Source organism: Giraffa tippelskirchi, chromosome 13 (genome assembly GCF_054371585.1).
Source record: "Giraffa tippelskirchi isolate mGirTip1 chromosome 13, T2T-mGirTip1v1.2.pri, whole genome shotgun sequence".
Classification (NCBI taxonomy): Eukaryota; Metazoa; Chordata; class Mammalia; order Artiodactyla; family Giraffidae; genus Giraffa; species Giraffa tippelskirchi.
The window spans coordinates 118253798-118267064 of NC_137287.1; the positions used below are offsets into that span (position 1 = coordinate 118253798).

Genomic DNA, 13267 nt, shown 5'->3' on the forward strand with positions numbered 1-13267 from the left:
CTAACAACGTATACCTTTCGCAATAGACTTCACCTATTTATATACGGCATTTAATTCAACATTCAGCAAGTATTTATTGAACAGTTACCTTGTGTTAGGTGCTGGGGTACAGCTGTAAATAAGAGAATGCCCTTGTTTGAACAGAGTCCTTAGGTATGCAGTGGGGGGCACAATTAAAAACAGAGACAATTAATTGCAAGGAGTGATAAATGCTGTGAAGAAAAGATAATGGAGCTAGGGCCACCAAATAAAATATTGGACACCTGGTTCTATGTGCATTTCAGATAGACACTGGTTGTTGTTTTTTTTTTAGTGTTAAGTACGTTCCATGCAATACAGGTAGGAGGCCTACATCATCTGGCCCCTGCAGATCTAACTCCTTCTCCTGCCATGCTCCACTTTATTTTTTAAGCCCCAATGTAACCGGGTCCTGCCACAGAGCCTTTGCTATTAGCATCCCCTCTTCCTGGAAAGCTCCGCAGGCTAATCCACAGCTGTCTTCTTGTTGAACTTCAGGTCACTTGTTTAGAGGTCTCCTCTGGCCATCCCCTTGACAATCTACGTCACTCCTTGCCGTATCACTGTCTTTAAATCTTCTCACAGCACTTATCAAATCTGAAAAGAGCTTATTTATTCCTTTCCTCTCTTTAAAACATAAGCTCCACGAGGGGCAGAAAAGTTCTCCTTTATCGGAGATGCTTTGGCCATGACTTTGGACAGTTCCTTCGATAGTTGTACAAGACCCACCTGATGCCTGACTCAAGCTCTGACATCAAAAGAGGGCACAATTCAGCGGACACACGCCGCACGTGCGCCCTTCTCAGAACCGGGAGAGGGATGCCCACTAGAGCGGTCAAAGAGCATTGCCGCGCGTGACGTCAGCCCCCTCAGAGCGGGGCCGTGATTGGCGATTGGAATCTGGGTGGAGCCGAGCGCCCTTGGCCCCGCCCCTTACTCGGCCCCGTGTACGCATGCGCCCCGGCCGCAGCCTCCCTGCCGCGCCATTTTGCCGGGGTTTGAATGTGAGGTGTGGAGCAGCGGTAGGAGTGGAGAGTGCCGGCGACGGTCCGTGACTGGGCTTCCCTTCTCCGTTCCCGCGTCCCCACGAGGTGAGGCGCAGGCCTGCACGGCCTGGTATCGGGGCTTCTCGGGACCCGGCTGGGGGAGGGTGGAGGCGCTCCCTGCGCTTCTGAACGCTGGGAAGCCAGGACCGCACCTCCGGGCGAGAGCGGAATATTGGCCCGTGTCCGGGGCAGCGCGCGGGGCAGGGGCTTCGCCTTCGCGTCTCGCCTCCCTTGGCGGCATCCCAGGTCTGAGGTGCAGGCTCGGTAAGCAACCCCACCCCCCACTCCGGGCCTGTGAGGAGCGAGGGCAGCCCGGGCGAGGCCTAGCCCGTGCGGCGCGAGCGCCCGCCTCTTCCTCCCCAGCGCCCAGCTGATTGGCCGCGCTCTCGGGGCGGCCTGCTCTCATTGGTCTCACCCGTGTGTCCGTTCTCGGCGCCCGGCCGCCCGCAGCGTGAGGCGAGTGCGGCTGCGGGGCCTGGCCGGCTGCGGGGCGTGCGTGCGGGCCGCCGCCTCGGCCGCCGCCGCTGCCCTGGGCATCCGTTTCCCGTTAGGGCGGCGGCGGCGGAGCGCCACACCGCCGAAGGCTTCGGTCTCCGTGGCTGTGAAACGGGCCTCGTGATCTCACTTGGCTGAGTTGCTCGTGAGGGTTAGACTGTGGTCTGTGCCCCCGTGGGGGTCCGTGCGCCTGTCGGGTGACCCAGGGTCCGCCCCTTGAGGGGTGAACACCTACGGTGTGGTAGTTCGGAGCATTGGGATTCAGCTTTCGAACGGGAAGGCCTGGATTCGTTTCCAGATTTAACCCCTCCCTAGAGCTGGTCACTTCATCTCTCCGAGTGTCCACTTCCTCATCTGGAAAAGCGGGGTTGAAAACATCTACCTCGTAAAGTGGCTGCGGGTCCCCCGAGTTACTACCCTAGATTACCAAGCCCCATCTGGGATGACCGTTGTCCGCCTCTCCCACCCGCCTCTTCTCCTTGACCACTGTAGCCATGCTGCTTACGTTTTCTTTTTCTTACATGTTCCGAGCGCATGTCCTCCGGAAAGCGTTCGGACGCGCCTTTCGTTTGCTTGAACATGCCAACAACGGATCTTTGCAAGGCTAGTTCCCTGTCCTTCAGGTTTCACTCACATTACGCCTTTTTTTGACCAACCTTTCAAAGGATCTCTTTCAACTAATTACATAACTCTAGTTTTATTTACTCCATAGTTTTTTATCATGTTCTAGAATCACTAATAGTTTACTTGATTATTGTCTTTTTCAAATTTCAAAAGCAGGTACCTTACCTGTCTCGTTGCTGCTGTAAGCAGGTGGCCAGTGCTTGCCACATGGTAGATGCACAAGTATTATTCCTGGGAATAGTAATTCACGGAAAGGGACTTTTTACTCTTGGATCCTACCAGTGCTCTTTTTCTCCTCCACTTGGACCACCATAGTGAAGATTTTGGCCCTTTTTTTGTGTCTCCATTTTTCACATAATTTGTGGGACTGGATCTACCCAGCCTCTTATTTCTTAAGACCCTTTATCTTTCATTTCTTTACACCAGTGCAGGAGAATTCTTTCTTCCTTTCTGTTTACTTTGATTTTTGCTGGTTGGGAGCTAGGATAGAGGAGAACCATTTTCTGTACAGTATTAGATAGGTTTGGGGGCAGTGCTCTACCTTTGGTATTAATTTGTTCCTTTATTCATTTAATAATTTGATAAGTAACTTCATTTAACCCACTAATCTCTTTGAATACAGTGAAATTTATCTTTTTTTTCCTCAAACAAAATGGACAAAGTTCCTTCCCTTGAGGAGCTTGTGTTCTAGTGGGGGAAAGAAACAGGATTACAAGTAAATGACTTAAATAATTCCAGACAAGTGACAGATGAAGGCGACTTCTCTGATGAGGTGGCATTTGAGCTGAGACCAGCTATGGAAAGATGAGGGAACAGAACATTCCAGGCAGAGAGAATAGAAAGTACAAAGGGTTCAAGGAAGATCGAGCTTTCACAGAGTAGTATGTGAAGGGACAGGTATCTAGAGGTCAGATCACATCGGGCTTTGTAGACAATGTAAAAAGTTTGAATCTGCATCTCAGTGGTACGTACTTTCCTGTGATTAGAAAGCAGAGGGTGGATCAGGTGTTGCAGTGTGTTCTTAATGTGTTTGTGCCAGATAGTTTTCATTTATTGGATCTCTCTCCCTTCCCCCAGATGTGGGGCCTCTGGAGTGGTTCTCTAATGCAGAAGAAATATCTTAAGGAAAAAGCATACATCTTGGGTCAACTTATGTCACAGATGTCTGTGTGGTGGCCTTGGAAAGCAAAGCTTTTATTCCAAACGTCTTCATCTGTAGTTGAGGACCTCTGAGAAGAGGCTAGACTTAGGTGCAACTAGTCTTTCAACAAAAAATCTGGCATAATTGATTTATTGTGGTACATAAAGTGAAAATCGCTCATTCGTGTCCAACTCTTTGCGACCCCATGGACTAGAGAGTCCATGGAATTCTCCAGGCCAGAGTATTGGAGTGGGTATCTGTTCCCTTCTTCAGGGGATCTTCTCAACCCAGGGATTGAACCCAGGTCTCCTGCATTGCAGGCAGATTCTTTACCAGCTGAGCCACCAGGGAAGCCCATTGTGGTACATATTTTTCATGTATTTTTTGGTAAAGATTTCCAAAAATAGCTCAGTGGAGAAGTAAAGGATCACCCTTCATTTAAAGGCAAAAGAGTGATTTTTTTCATTTCTAGTTTGTCTCTAAAGGCAGTAACGCTTTTTACATTAATATATTACACATATTTCAGAATGTCAGTGTACCCTCACCTCTGGCAAATAAAGATAACTAGACCTTCATCTTGCTGATATATTGTGAATACCTGTGGAGTATTCTCTAAAATTACCTGATTTGTCATATTTTCCCAAATCGGGACTAAGCTTACAATTTGGGTTTATAGACACTGTCACTGAGGAGACAGAAAAGGGATTTTTTTTGACAAACATTTAGTCCCTTAACATTAAAAATACAAGATGTATCTAGTATTTTAACTTTCGGGGGTTGCAGCATGCATGTTTGTACCACTCCAGCACCACTACACACACACAGTTTTAGCACATGTTTATATTCCTTCACCATCACACACACACAGAGTTTTAGTTCACGTGTTTATATCCCTCCTCCACCACCACCACCACACACACAAATAGTTCCCCCCATACACTTTTTTTTTTTAAACTCGAACACTTCAGCTTCGTCATTTTTGGGGGTCACTGTCATGTGCTCTTAGAATCAGTTGTCTCCAGCTCTTCCTGTTTGTCACAGTCAATTGACTGAATAAATGTGAAGAATGATAGTGCTTTTTGATGGGGGAAAAAAGATCAATAAAGGGTATGTAGCTTTTGAAAACAGTAGCACAAATAGGTATTAGGTGCTCTTCACTGTTTTAAGAATCTAGGGAGATGACAGTGGACAAAACACCAAGTCCTTGCTCCCGTGTTGCTTACAGTCTAATGGAGGGAGAGGTGTAGAAAACAAGAAAGCAGTTTCTAGGTCTGATAGAGAATGGAGGGTGACTGAGCTGGATGCTGTTTTAGATGGGATGGTCCAGGACAGCATCTCAAAAAAGAAATGACATTTGAAAAGAGACCCAAATGAGGCGGGGAGTGAACTACAAAGCTCTCCAGGGGCAGAGGTGTCTAGGCGGAGGAGACAGTAAGTCCTAACCCCCAAAATAAGCACTGGCAGATATGAACAGTAATACAGGATAAAGTTCAAACTCCCATCTTCTTTGAAGCATTTTTGAGTGAACAGAAACTAATTATGTCAGTATGTTGGTCACTATTTATCTGACAGATATAACTGAGTTCCTACATTATGTCAGGCTTGCTAATAACTGATGCTCAGAGAATAGTCTCCAGACTGGATCCATGTTTTAGCCCGTTGACTGACATATTAGCTTATCCGTTAGTTCATGCGGCAAATGCTTAGTGAATACTGTGTGCCTGGCAATGTTGAAGGTCCTGGGCATACAGAGATGAGCAAGACCTACAAAGTCCCTGCCCCAGGGAGCTTACAAATGAGAGATAACAAGGCAAAGATACCTCAGATGAGAATAAATGCTGTGAACAGTGCAACAGTGATGAGGTAGATGATGGTTGTGGAAGGCTTTTTTGAGGAGTTGACAGTGGGCTGGATGATGCTTGATGTCAAATTAGAAGGAAGGGTTATTACAGTCAGGGAGAACTCTCGTCTGGTTTGAGGAACAGAAAGGAGGCTTTGGCGGCTGGAACATAATCAGCAAGAAGGTCGGAGATAAGGTTGACAGGTGCCAGCTTGCATGGGACTCTGTCATAAAGAAAGTTAGTAAAATGCAGATTTATTAAGGAGTGTATTTAAAATTTAAACTCAACAAAATAGATTCAGTTAACCTCTGTAATCCCCTAAACACACATGCTGCCTTGTGTAAATCCCAAAAGGTAGAATAATTTGCATGTAGCTAAGAATTTTTTTTTTTTTTAGCTCATATATACTGATGTAAACAGTTTTCCTTGGCAACAGGAAACTTTCATGTTTTCATAACAGATTCAGCATTTCAACACAGAAAAAAGAATGGGAAATAAGTTGATTAAATCACTGCTTTCCTGCCTGTGTTCCATAATAAAGTGGTTCTGTGGCCAGGCTCTGGGGGAAGCTCTGGAGTAAACAATGTTAAACGGATAACTTACTCTTTGGTTCTTGAAGCTTTTAAAGTGCATCTCCAAAAGAGGGTGAATATGATGCATAGCATTTTCCAAACCTTTGGTGTACAACACAGGAAGAGTTGCTTCTCAGTAAATTGTGTGTTGGTTGAGTGGAACTTCATGCCCGTAGAGTGGTTTGCCCTGGATCAAAGGAAGTGAATATATAAGTGGTGGAGTCTACCAAATCAGCCAGCATGTTGGCGTCCCTTGTGATAAAAACGAGTGTGTTGAGGAGAATACAGGATAGCTTCAAAGATTGGTCTCCTTAGAAGGCTGTGGTTTCTGGCTGTGGAGGAGTACTCGTCACAAGCTCAGCATTAGCTGTAGCCCTTTATAAAGCCTATTAATCATTTGTAATATATTAGATGTGGATTTTTTTGGTCAGTCATAGCATATTCTGTGAATTATATTTAGTTTTGTTTAAGCTTTAAATATTTGAAAAGTTGCTTTTTATTGAGATATAATTAAGATGTAACATTGTTAATTTCAGGTGCACAACACAATGGTTTGACGTGTATATATTGTGAAATGATCACAGTAAACCTAGTTAAACATCATCACACATAATTACAAATTTATTTGTCTTTTGTGTTCCAAACTTTTAGGATTTACTGTCCTAGTAACTTTCAAATATACAACACACTGCTATTAATTGAAGTCTCTGTGTTGGACATTGCATCGTAGTGATTTATATATTTATTTCGTAACTGGAGGTTTGTACCTTTCTACCCACCTTCATCCATTTGCCCCTGCCATGAAGTCAACCACCAGTCTGTTTCTTTTTTAACCAGTCTGTTTGTTGTTTTGCCATGCCCCCGCCAATCTGTTTTTTGTTGTTGTTTTGCCACACCCCACAGTATGTGGGACAGATAGAAGCCATGCCCCCTGCATTGGCAGGCAGAATCTTAGTCACTGGACCACTGAGGAAGTTCCCTAATTTGTTCTTTTTATCTATGAATTTTTGTTTTTAAGGTTCCACATAGAAACATGATCGTGTGGTATTTCAGTTCAGTTCAGTCGCTCAGTCCTGTCCGACTCTTTGCGACCCCATGGACTGTAGCACGCCAGGCTTCCCGGTCCATCACCAATCCCTGAGCTTAATCAAACTCACGTCCATCGCGTCGGTGATGCCATCCAACCATCTCATCCTCTGCTGTCCCCTTCTCCTCCTGCCTTCAATCTTTCCTACTATCAGGGTCTTTTCCAGTGAGTCAGTTCTTTTCATCAGGTGGCCACAGTATTGGAGTTTCAGCTTCAACATCAGTCTTTCCAATGAACACCCAGGATGTTCTCCTTTAGGATGGACTGGTTGGATCTCCTTGCAGCCAAGGGACTCTCAAGAGTCTTCTCCAACACCACAGTTCAAAAGCATCAATTCTTTGGCACTCAGCTTTCTTTATAGTCCAAAGCGTACATCCATACGTGACTACGGGAAAAACCACAGATTTGACTAGACAGACCTTTGTTGACAAAGTGATGGGTCTGCTTTTTAATATGCTGTCTAGGTTGGTCATAGCTTTTCTTCCAAGGAGCAAGCATCTTTTAATTTCATGGCTGCAGTGATTTTGGAGCCCCCCAAAATAAAGTCTGTCACTGTTTCCATTGTTTACCCACCTATTTCCCATGAAGTGATGGGACCAGATGCCATGATCTTCGTTTTCTGAATGTTGTGTTTTAAGCCAGCTTTTTAACTTTCATCAAGAGGCTCTTTAGTTCTTTGCTTTCTGCCATAAGAGTGGTGTCATCTGCGTGTCTGAGGTTATTGATATTTCTCCCGGCAATCTTGATTTTAGTGTGTGCTTCATCCAGCCTGGCATTTTGCATGATGTATTCTGCATATAAGTTAAATAAGCAGGGTGACAACATAGATCCTTGGCGTACTCCTTTCCCAATTTGGAACCAGTCTGTTCCATGTCCAGTTCTAACTTGCTTCTTGATCTGCATACAGATTTCTCAAGAGGCAGGTGAGGTGGTCTGGTATTTCCATCTTTGAGGAATTTTCCACGGTTTGTGGTGATCCTCACAGTCAAAGGCTTTGGCATAGTCAATAAAGCAGAAGTAGGTATTTTTTCTGGAACTCTCTTGCTTTTTTGATGATCCAGCAGATGTTGACAATTTGATCTCTGGTTCCTCTGCCTTTTCTAAATCCAGCTTGAACATCTGGAAGTTCATGTTTCATGTACTACTGAAGCCTGGCTTGGAGAATTTTGAGCCTTACTTTACTAGCGTGTGAGATGAGTGCGATTGTGCAGTAGTTTGAACATTCTTTGGCATTGCCTTTCTTTGGGATTGGAATGAAAATTGACCTTTCCCAGTCCTGTGGCCACTGCTGAATTTTCCAAATTTGCTGGCATATTGAGTGCAGCACTTTCACAGCATCATCTTTCAGGATTTGAAATAGCTCAACTAAAATTTCCATATTTTCTTTGGGAAAATGTTTATCCAGTTCCTCTGCCTATCACCTCCACGAGCTTTGTTTGTAGTACTTTTGCTTCCTAAGGCTCCTCCAGGATGTCTGGCTCTAGGTGAGTGATCACACCATCGTGATTATCTGGGTCATGAAGATCTTTTCTGTACACTTTTGTGTGTTCTTGTCACCTCTTCTTAATACCTTCTGCTTCTGTTAGGTCCATACCATTTCTGTCCTTTATTGTGCCCATCTTCGCGTAAAATGGTCCCTTGGTAGCTCTAATTTTCTTGAAGAGATCTCTAGTCTGTGGTATTTATTTATCATTTATTTCACTTAGTATACTGCCCTTAGGATCCATCCATGTTGTCACAAATGGCAGGGATTTCCATTTTTGTGTGTGGCAGGATAATATTCCATTCTGTATATATACTACATTTCATTATCCATCGATGGATGCTTAGGTTGCTTCCATGTGTTGACTGTTGTTAATAATGCTGCAGTGAACAGCAGTCAGTGGGAGTCCAGATCTCTCTTTCAGTTAGAATTTTCGTTTCCTTCAATAAATACCTAGGAGTGGCATAGCTGGAGCATGTGGTAATTCTGTTTTTAGTTTTTTGAGGAACCTCCATACTTACTTCCATAGTGTCTACACCAATTTACATTCCCACCAACAAGGTACCAGGATTTCCTTTTCTCCACATCCTCGCCAAATGCTTGTTATTTCTTGTCTTTTTTTATTATAGTCATTCTAACAGGTGTGGGGTGACAATCTCATTGTGGTTTTGATTTGCATTCCCTTGTGTTTAGTGATGTTGAGCACTTTTTCAAATTTTCTTTGGAAAAATGTCTATTCAGTGTCTCGGCCCATTTTTCAATTGGACTCTTTTTTTCTGAGTTGTATGAGGTTTTTTTTTTTTCAATTTTTTATGTTTTGGATATTAGTTCTTTCTCAAATACGATTTGCAAATGTTTTCTCCTATTTAATATGTTGCCTTTTCATTTGGTTGATGGTTTGCTTTGCTGTGCGGACATTTTTAGTTTGATGTCATCCCACTTGTTTATTTTTGCTTTGATTTAGCTTTTGTGTGGAAAAATTGTCTCATCACTGATTCAAAAAAGCCCATCTTCTGGAACCTTGTCTTGGCTAAGAATAAGGCTTATAGGTGATACCCAAAGCATATCAAGTAGATGACTTTCAGAGAGGGGGACATCCATAATGTAAAATGATTCTCTTATGTGAATCCCTGTCTCCTCATGTGATCAACTACCCAAACCTCATTTTTGTTTTAGGCTCAATGGCAATGGAGCTCAGTGATGCAAATTTGCAAACACTAACAGAATATTTAAAGAAGACTCTTGATCCTGATCCTGCCATCAGGCGTCCAGGTAAAGTGTGGTTCATTTATTCTTAAAAGACCGGTGAAAGAAAGCTTGGTGTAATCTGTCTGTAAATTTTTAAAAAGAGATTACTGCTTGAATTCTTACGCATAGTTTATTTTTCATTTTCTGGCTTTAGGCGTTTAGATGGCTGCTTACAGCTGCTATAACATATGGTAGTGGGTTTTTTCCTTCTTGTTTGTTTGTTGTGTTTCTGTTTCTTGAGTAAAATAACTTTTATCCCTTTTGGGATAAAAAGGACTAGTAAATTTAGGATGCTTTGTTCGTTGACCTTCCTGAAAATCCCTACACCTTCCTGTTTTAGAGATACAATAATCAGAGCATAGAGGTAAGAGTTAATTGCCTTAAAAGTGATTAAGTGAATGAAACTATCTAATCCCCATGTTGGGTTTGTTTTAATTAATATTTTAAGACCTAGGGTTCCTCCCCTTCTCCTCCCACATTTGACCAGTTTCCATTAGAGAATTAGTGTAAGCTTAAAATTGCAAACTTGAATGCCCATTGGAGTTGCACATGAAGGTAAAAAGAAGGGAGGGAGCAGGCTGCAGGGTTAACTGCCTTAGTTAAGGGGCAGATGTTATCAATATTTGGAACCATCTAACTTGGGGGGATTCAAACCAGTCTTGCAAGATCAGATTTCCAGCTTTGCTTGAAAAATAGGGATACTTATATGAAGTGTTCTCATTTTTAAATGATAGCGATTAACTTCAGAAACTTTTGAAATAACACACAAACCAAACAAACAACTTCTGGGGGTCACATGTGTCTTGTGGGTAGTAAGCTGATGATCCTTGTTGTAAGCCATATTAACCAGAAATCCTCTTAATCTGCTTCTTCAGAATTTACTGATGTGCATTCTCATAAAGAGGATTTTGGAAGCACTCCATGAAGACCCAGATGAATGTGTGCACATATGTGTTGTATATTATATATAGTAAACAGAATTATTTGTTTATTACTTACATGTTAATGCATTCATCCTAGTCTAGAAAGGCCTTTGTGATTTCTGTGAGAGAAAATTGTGATTTTCCTGTTAGTGCTTAAAGAAGTAATTTATTCTTGGATAGAAGAAAATTAATGGTTCTAGTCTTAGACTTCCCCAGAAAGCCTCTGCGAACACTGTTTAATGAAAATTATTTTTAATAACTGTGTCTTTGTCAGGTGGAGGTGCTGTTGTTTTATGAATCCAGGACAAAATGTAGGAATAAATTGATGTTTCTGAGAAGAGTTGCAAACATACATTTCACAGGGATTGCTGGATATGAAATATTGGCCAACCAAATATTGAAGCAAAACCTTCTATAAAACCATATAAACCATAGTGTGTCCCCTCTTGAAAAATTTTTTTCAGTTCAACAGTCTTTTGTCTTTCAAGAAACACATGGTGGACACAAAGCAGGGACGGTTTGAGGGTGGAAGCTAAACTCTTGGTACTCAATTTGGAAAGAAGGTGTTAAATCATACTAAATGGTAGAATAAATCATACTAAATGGTAGAATAATAGATGCTAACTGCTGACCTTTTCAGTAAATGCTGAAACCTTGGACTGGATGCTGCCTTATGAAGCTTAAGGTAGAAAAAATTAGAAGTGCTATAAATCGTCATGGTCTGATCTGTAAACCCATGAGATTTATTATCCCTAACTGTAGTATGAGTTTAAAATATATGAGTAAAATCTTTGTATAAGGTTATTGCTGATATTAGAAATGTGTAGTTTGAAAAGAATACTGAGGGCTAGTAGGATAGAATAAGGACTGGACTAAAACTTTTTCAGTGATGAAATCCACTAGCTGTGTGATCTTTGACAAGCTTACTTAACCTCGGTGGCCTTGTCCTTAAAGTAAGGGTAATACTATCTACTTCTCTGCGTAGTAGTGACAACTTAACATATGTGAGTCAAACTGCAGACCCATATGATTAATAATAATGTATATTAAAATGAATCAACAAATTTAATTTTAATCACAGTCCTATAAAAGAAATGTTACTACCATTACTACTACTAATAATCCTTCTGGAACAGGATAGGGTTATGACTTTTTTGCCCTAAGGTCACTTAATCTCTCTGAAAAGCAGATTCTTCTTCACATGAGGTGATCATCTGATCAGGCCACTTCATAGGTTTGTGAGAATCAGGTGAGTTAATGGATGGTAAAGTGATCTGAAAACTGAGATACTATATAAATTTAATACAACATCATGTACAATCCTAATCTTTCCATTTGTTGATGCTTCAGTCAGAAATATACATAGTTCACATACACATACAGTCTTAAGATTTGGTTTTAATAACACATCTTCTAACATGGGAATTGTTTTCCAGCTGAGAAGTTTCTTGAATCTGTAGAAGGAAATCAGAACTACCCACTGTTGCTGTTAACATTACTAGAGAAGTCCCAGGATAACGTTATTAAAGTGTGTGCCTCTGTAACATTCAAGAACTATATTAAAAGAAATTGGAGAATTGTAAGTATTTTGTGAGTACCTAGTTTAAGACCCTGCATGTATAAAAGATTTATATGTGCAGTGTTCCTGAGTGATTCAGACACAGATTAAAGATAAAAAACGACCCTCCTCACCAAATATTTAAAGTCAAACCCAAAAACATACAAAAAGTATAAAAATACCATAACCAAGTGAGATTTATCCCAAATATGCATGGCTGTTTCAGCATTCAAAAACCTATAGACTGAGAAAAGGAAGTCACATTATTATTTCAATAGGTGCAGAAAAAGCCTATGTCAAAGTCCAACATCTGTTCGTGGTTAAAAACTCAGTAAATTTGGAATAGAGGGAGACTTTCTCGGCATGATAAAGACTATGAAAAAGCTATAACTAATACACATAATGGTGAGAAACTTGAAACCTTCCCACTAAGATCAGGTGTGCAACAAGGATGTCCCCTCTCAACACTCCTTTGCAATATTTTGTTGGAGGTCCTTGATAATGCAGTAAGTAAAGGAGTATACCATTTGGAAAGAAAGATATTTTTAAACTCTTTGTTCACAGAAAGTTGCCGTTTTATATAAATTCATATTGATTAAGTCAACTTCATAACCCGGGCTGCTCGAGAGAGTGAGACTTTGTTTTAACCTCCAGTTTGTGTTCTGTGGTTGTTTTGTTTTGGTTTTTTTTTTGTTTGGTTGCACCCTGTAGCATGTGGGATCTTAGGGATCAAACCCGTGCCTCCTGTATTGGGAGCATGGAGTCTTAACTACTGGACCAAGAGGGAAGTCCCATGGTTGAAATTTAACTTTAACTCTCTGCTGAAGAGACATTATGTGGAACGTTACACAGCCTAAATGAATAATTGAAGCAGTTTCTATTGTGGACAAGGAAAAATGACATAAAGCTGGAAAAAACACGTTTTAAATATATATATATGTGTGTATATATATATATATATATAACGTGTATAACGCATTAGAAATTTTTGATAAGGTATTTGTGCTATGTCTTGGATATGTAAATATTTTCTAATTACAAGGTAAATCTCAATATGCTGTGAGTTTAATGGGGGCTTTCCACGTGGCTCAGTGGTAAAGAATTTGCCTGCCGAGCAGGAGATGTGGGTTCGATCCCTGGATCAGAAAGATCCCCTGGAGGAGGAAATGGCAGCCCACTGCAGTATTCTTGCCTGGGAAATCCCATGGACAGGAGCATGGCCGGCTGCAAT

General features: G+C 41.7%; 1 protein-coding gene across 15 annotated transcripts in view; it reads left to right on the forward strand.

Annotated features, from left to right (window-relative positions):
- Positions 1-13267, forward strand: part of CSE1L (chromosome segregation 1 like) — a 54014-nt gene that overhangs the window by 15519 nt on the left and 25228 nt on the right. For 4 of the 15 annotated variants that reach the window (XM_081556851.1, XM_081556850.1, XM_081556854.1 and 1 more), the window contains 2 exons: positions 9484-9579; positions 11915-12057. In XM_081556851.1, the coding sequence (XP_081412977.1) occupies positions 9489-9579; positions 11915-12057 (234 nt within the window). In that variant the 5' untranslated portion in view covers positions 9484-9488. Of the gene's footprint in view, positions 1-1008; positions 1110-1517; positions 3777-9483; positions 9580-11914; positions 12062-13267 lie in introns of those variants that run through there. The other 11 variants (XM_081556844.1, XM_081556845.1, XM_081556856.1 and 8 more) reach the window with 9 other exon arrangements.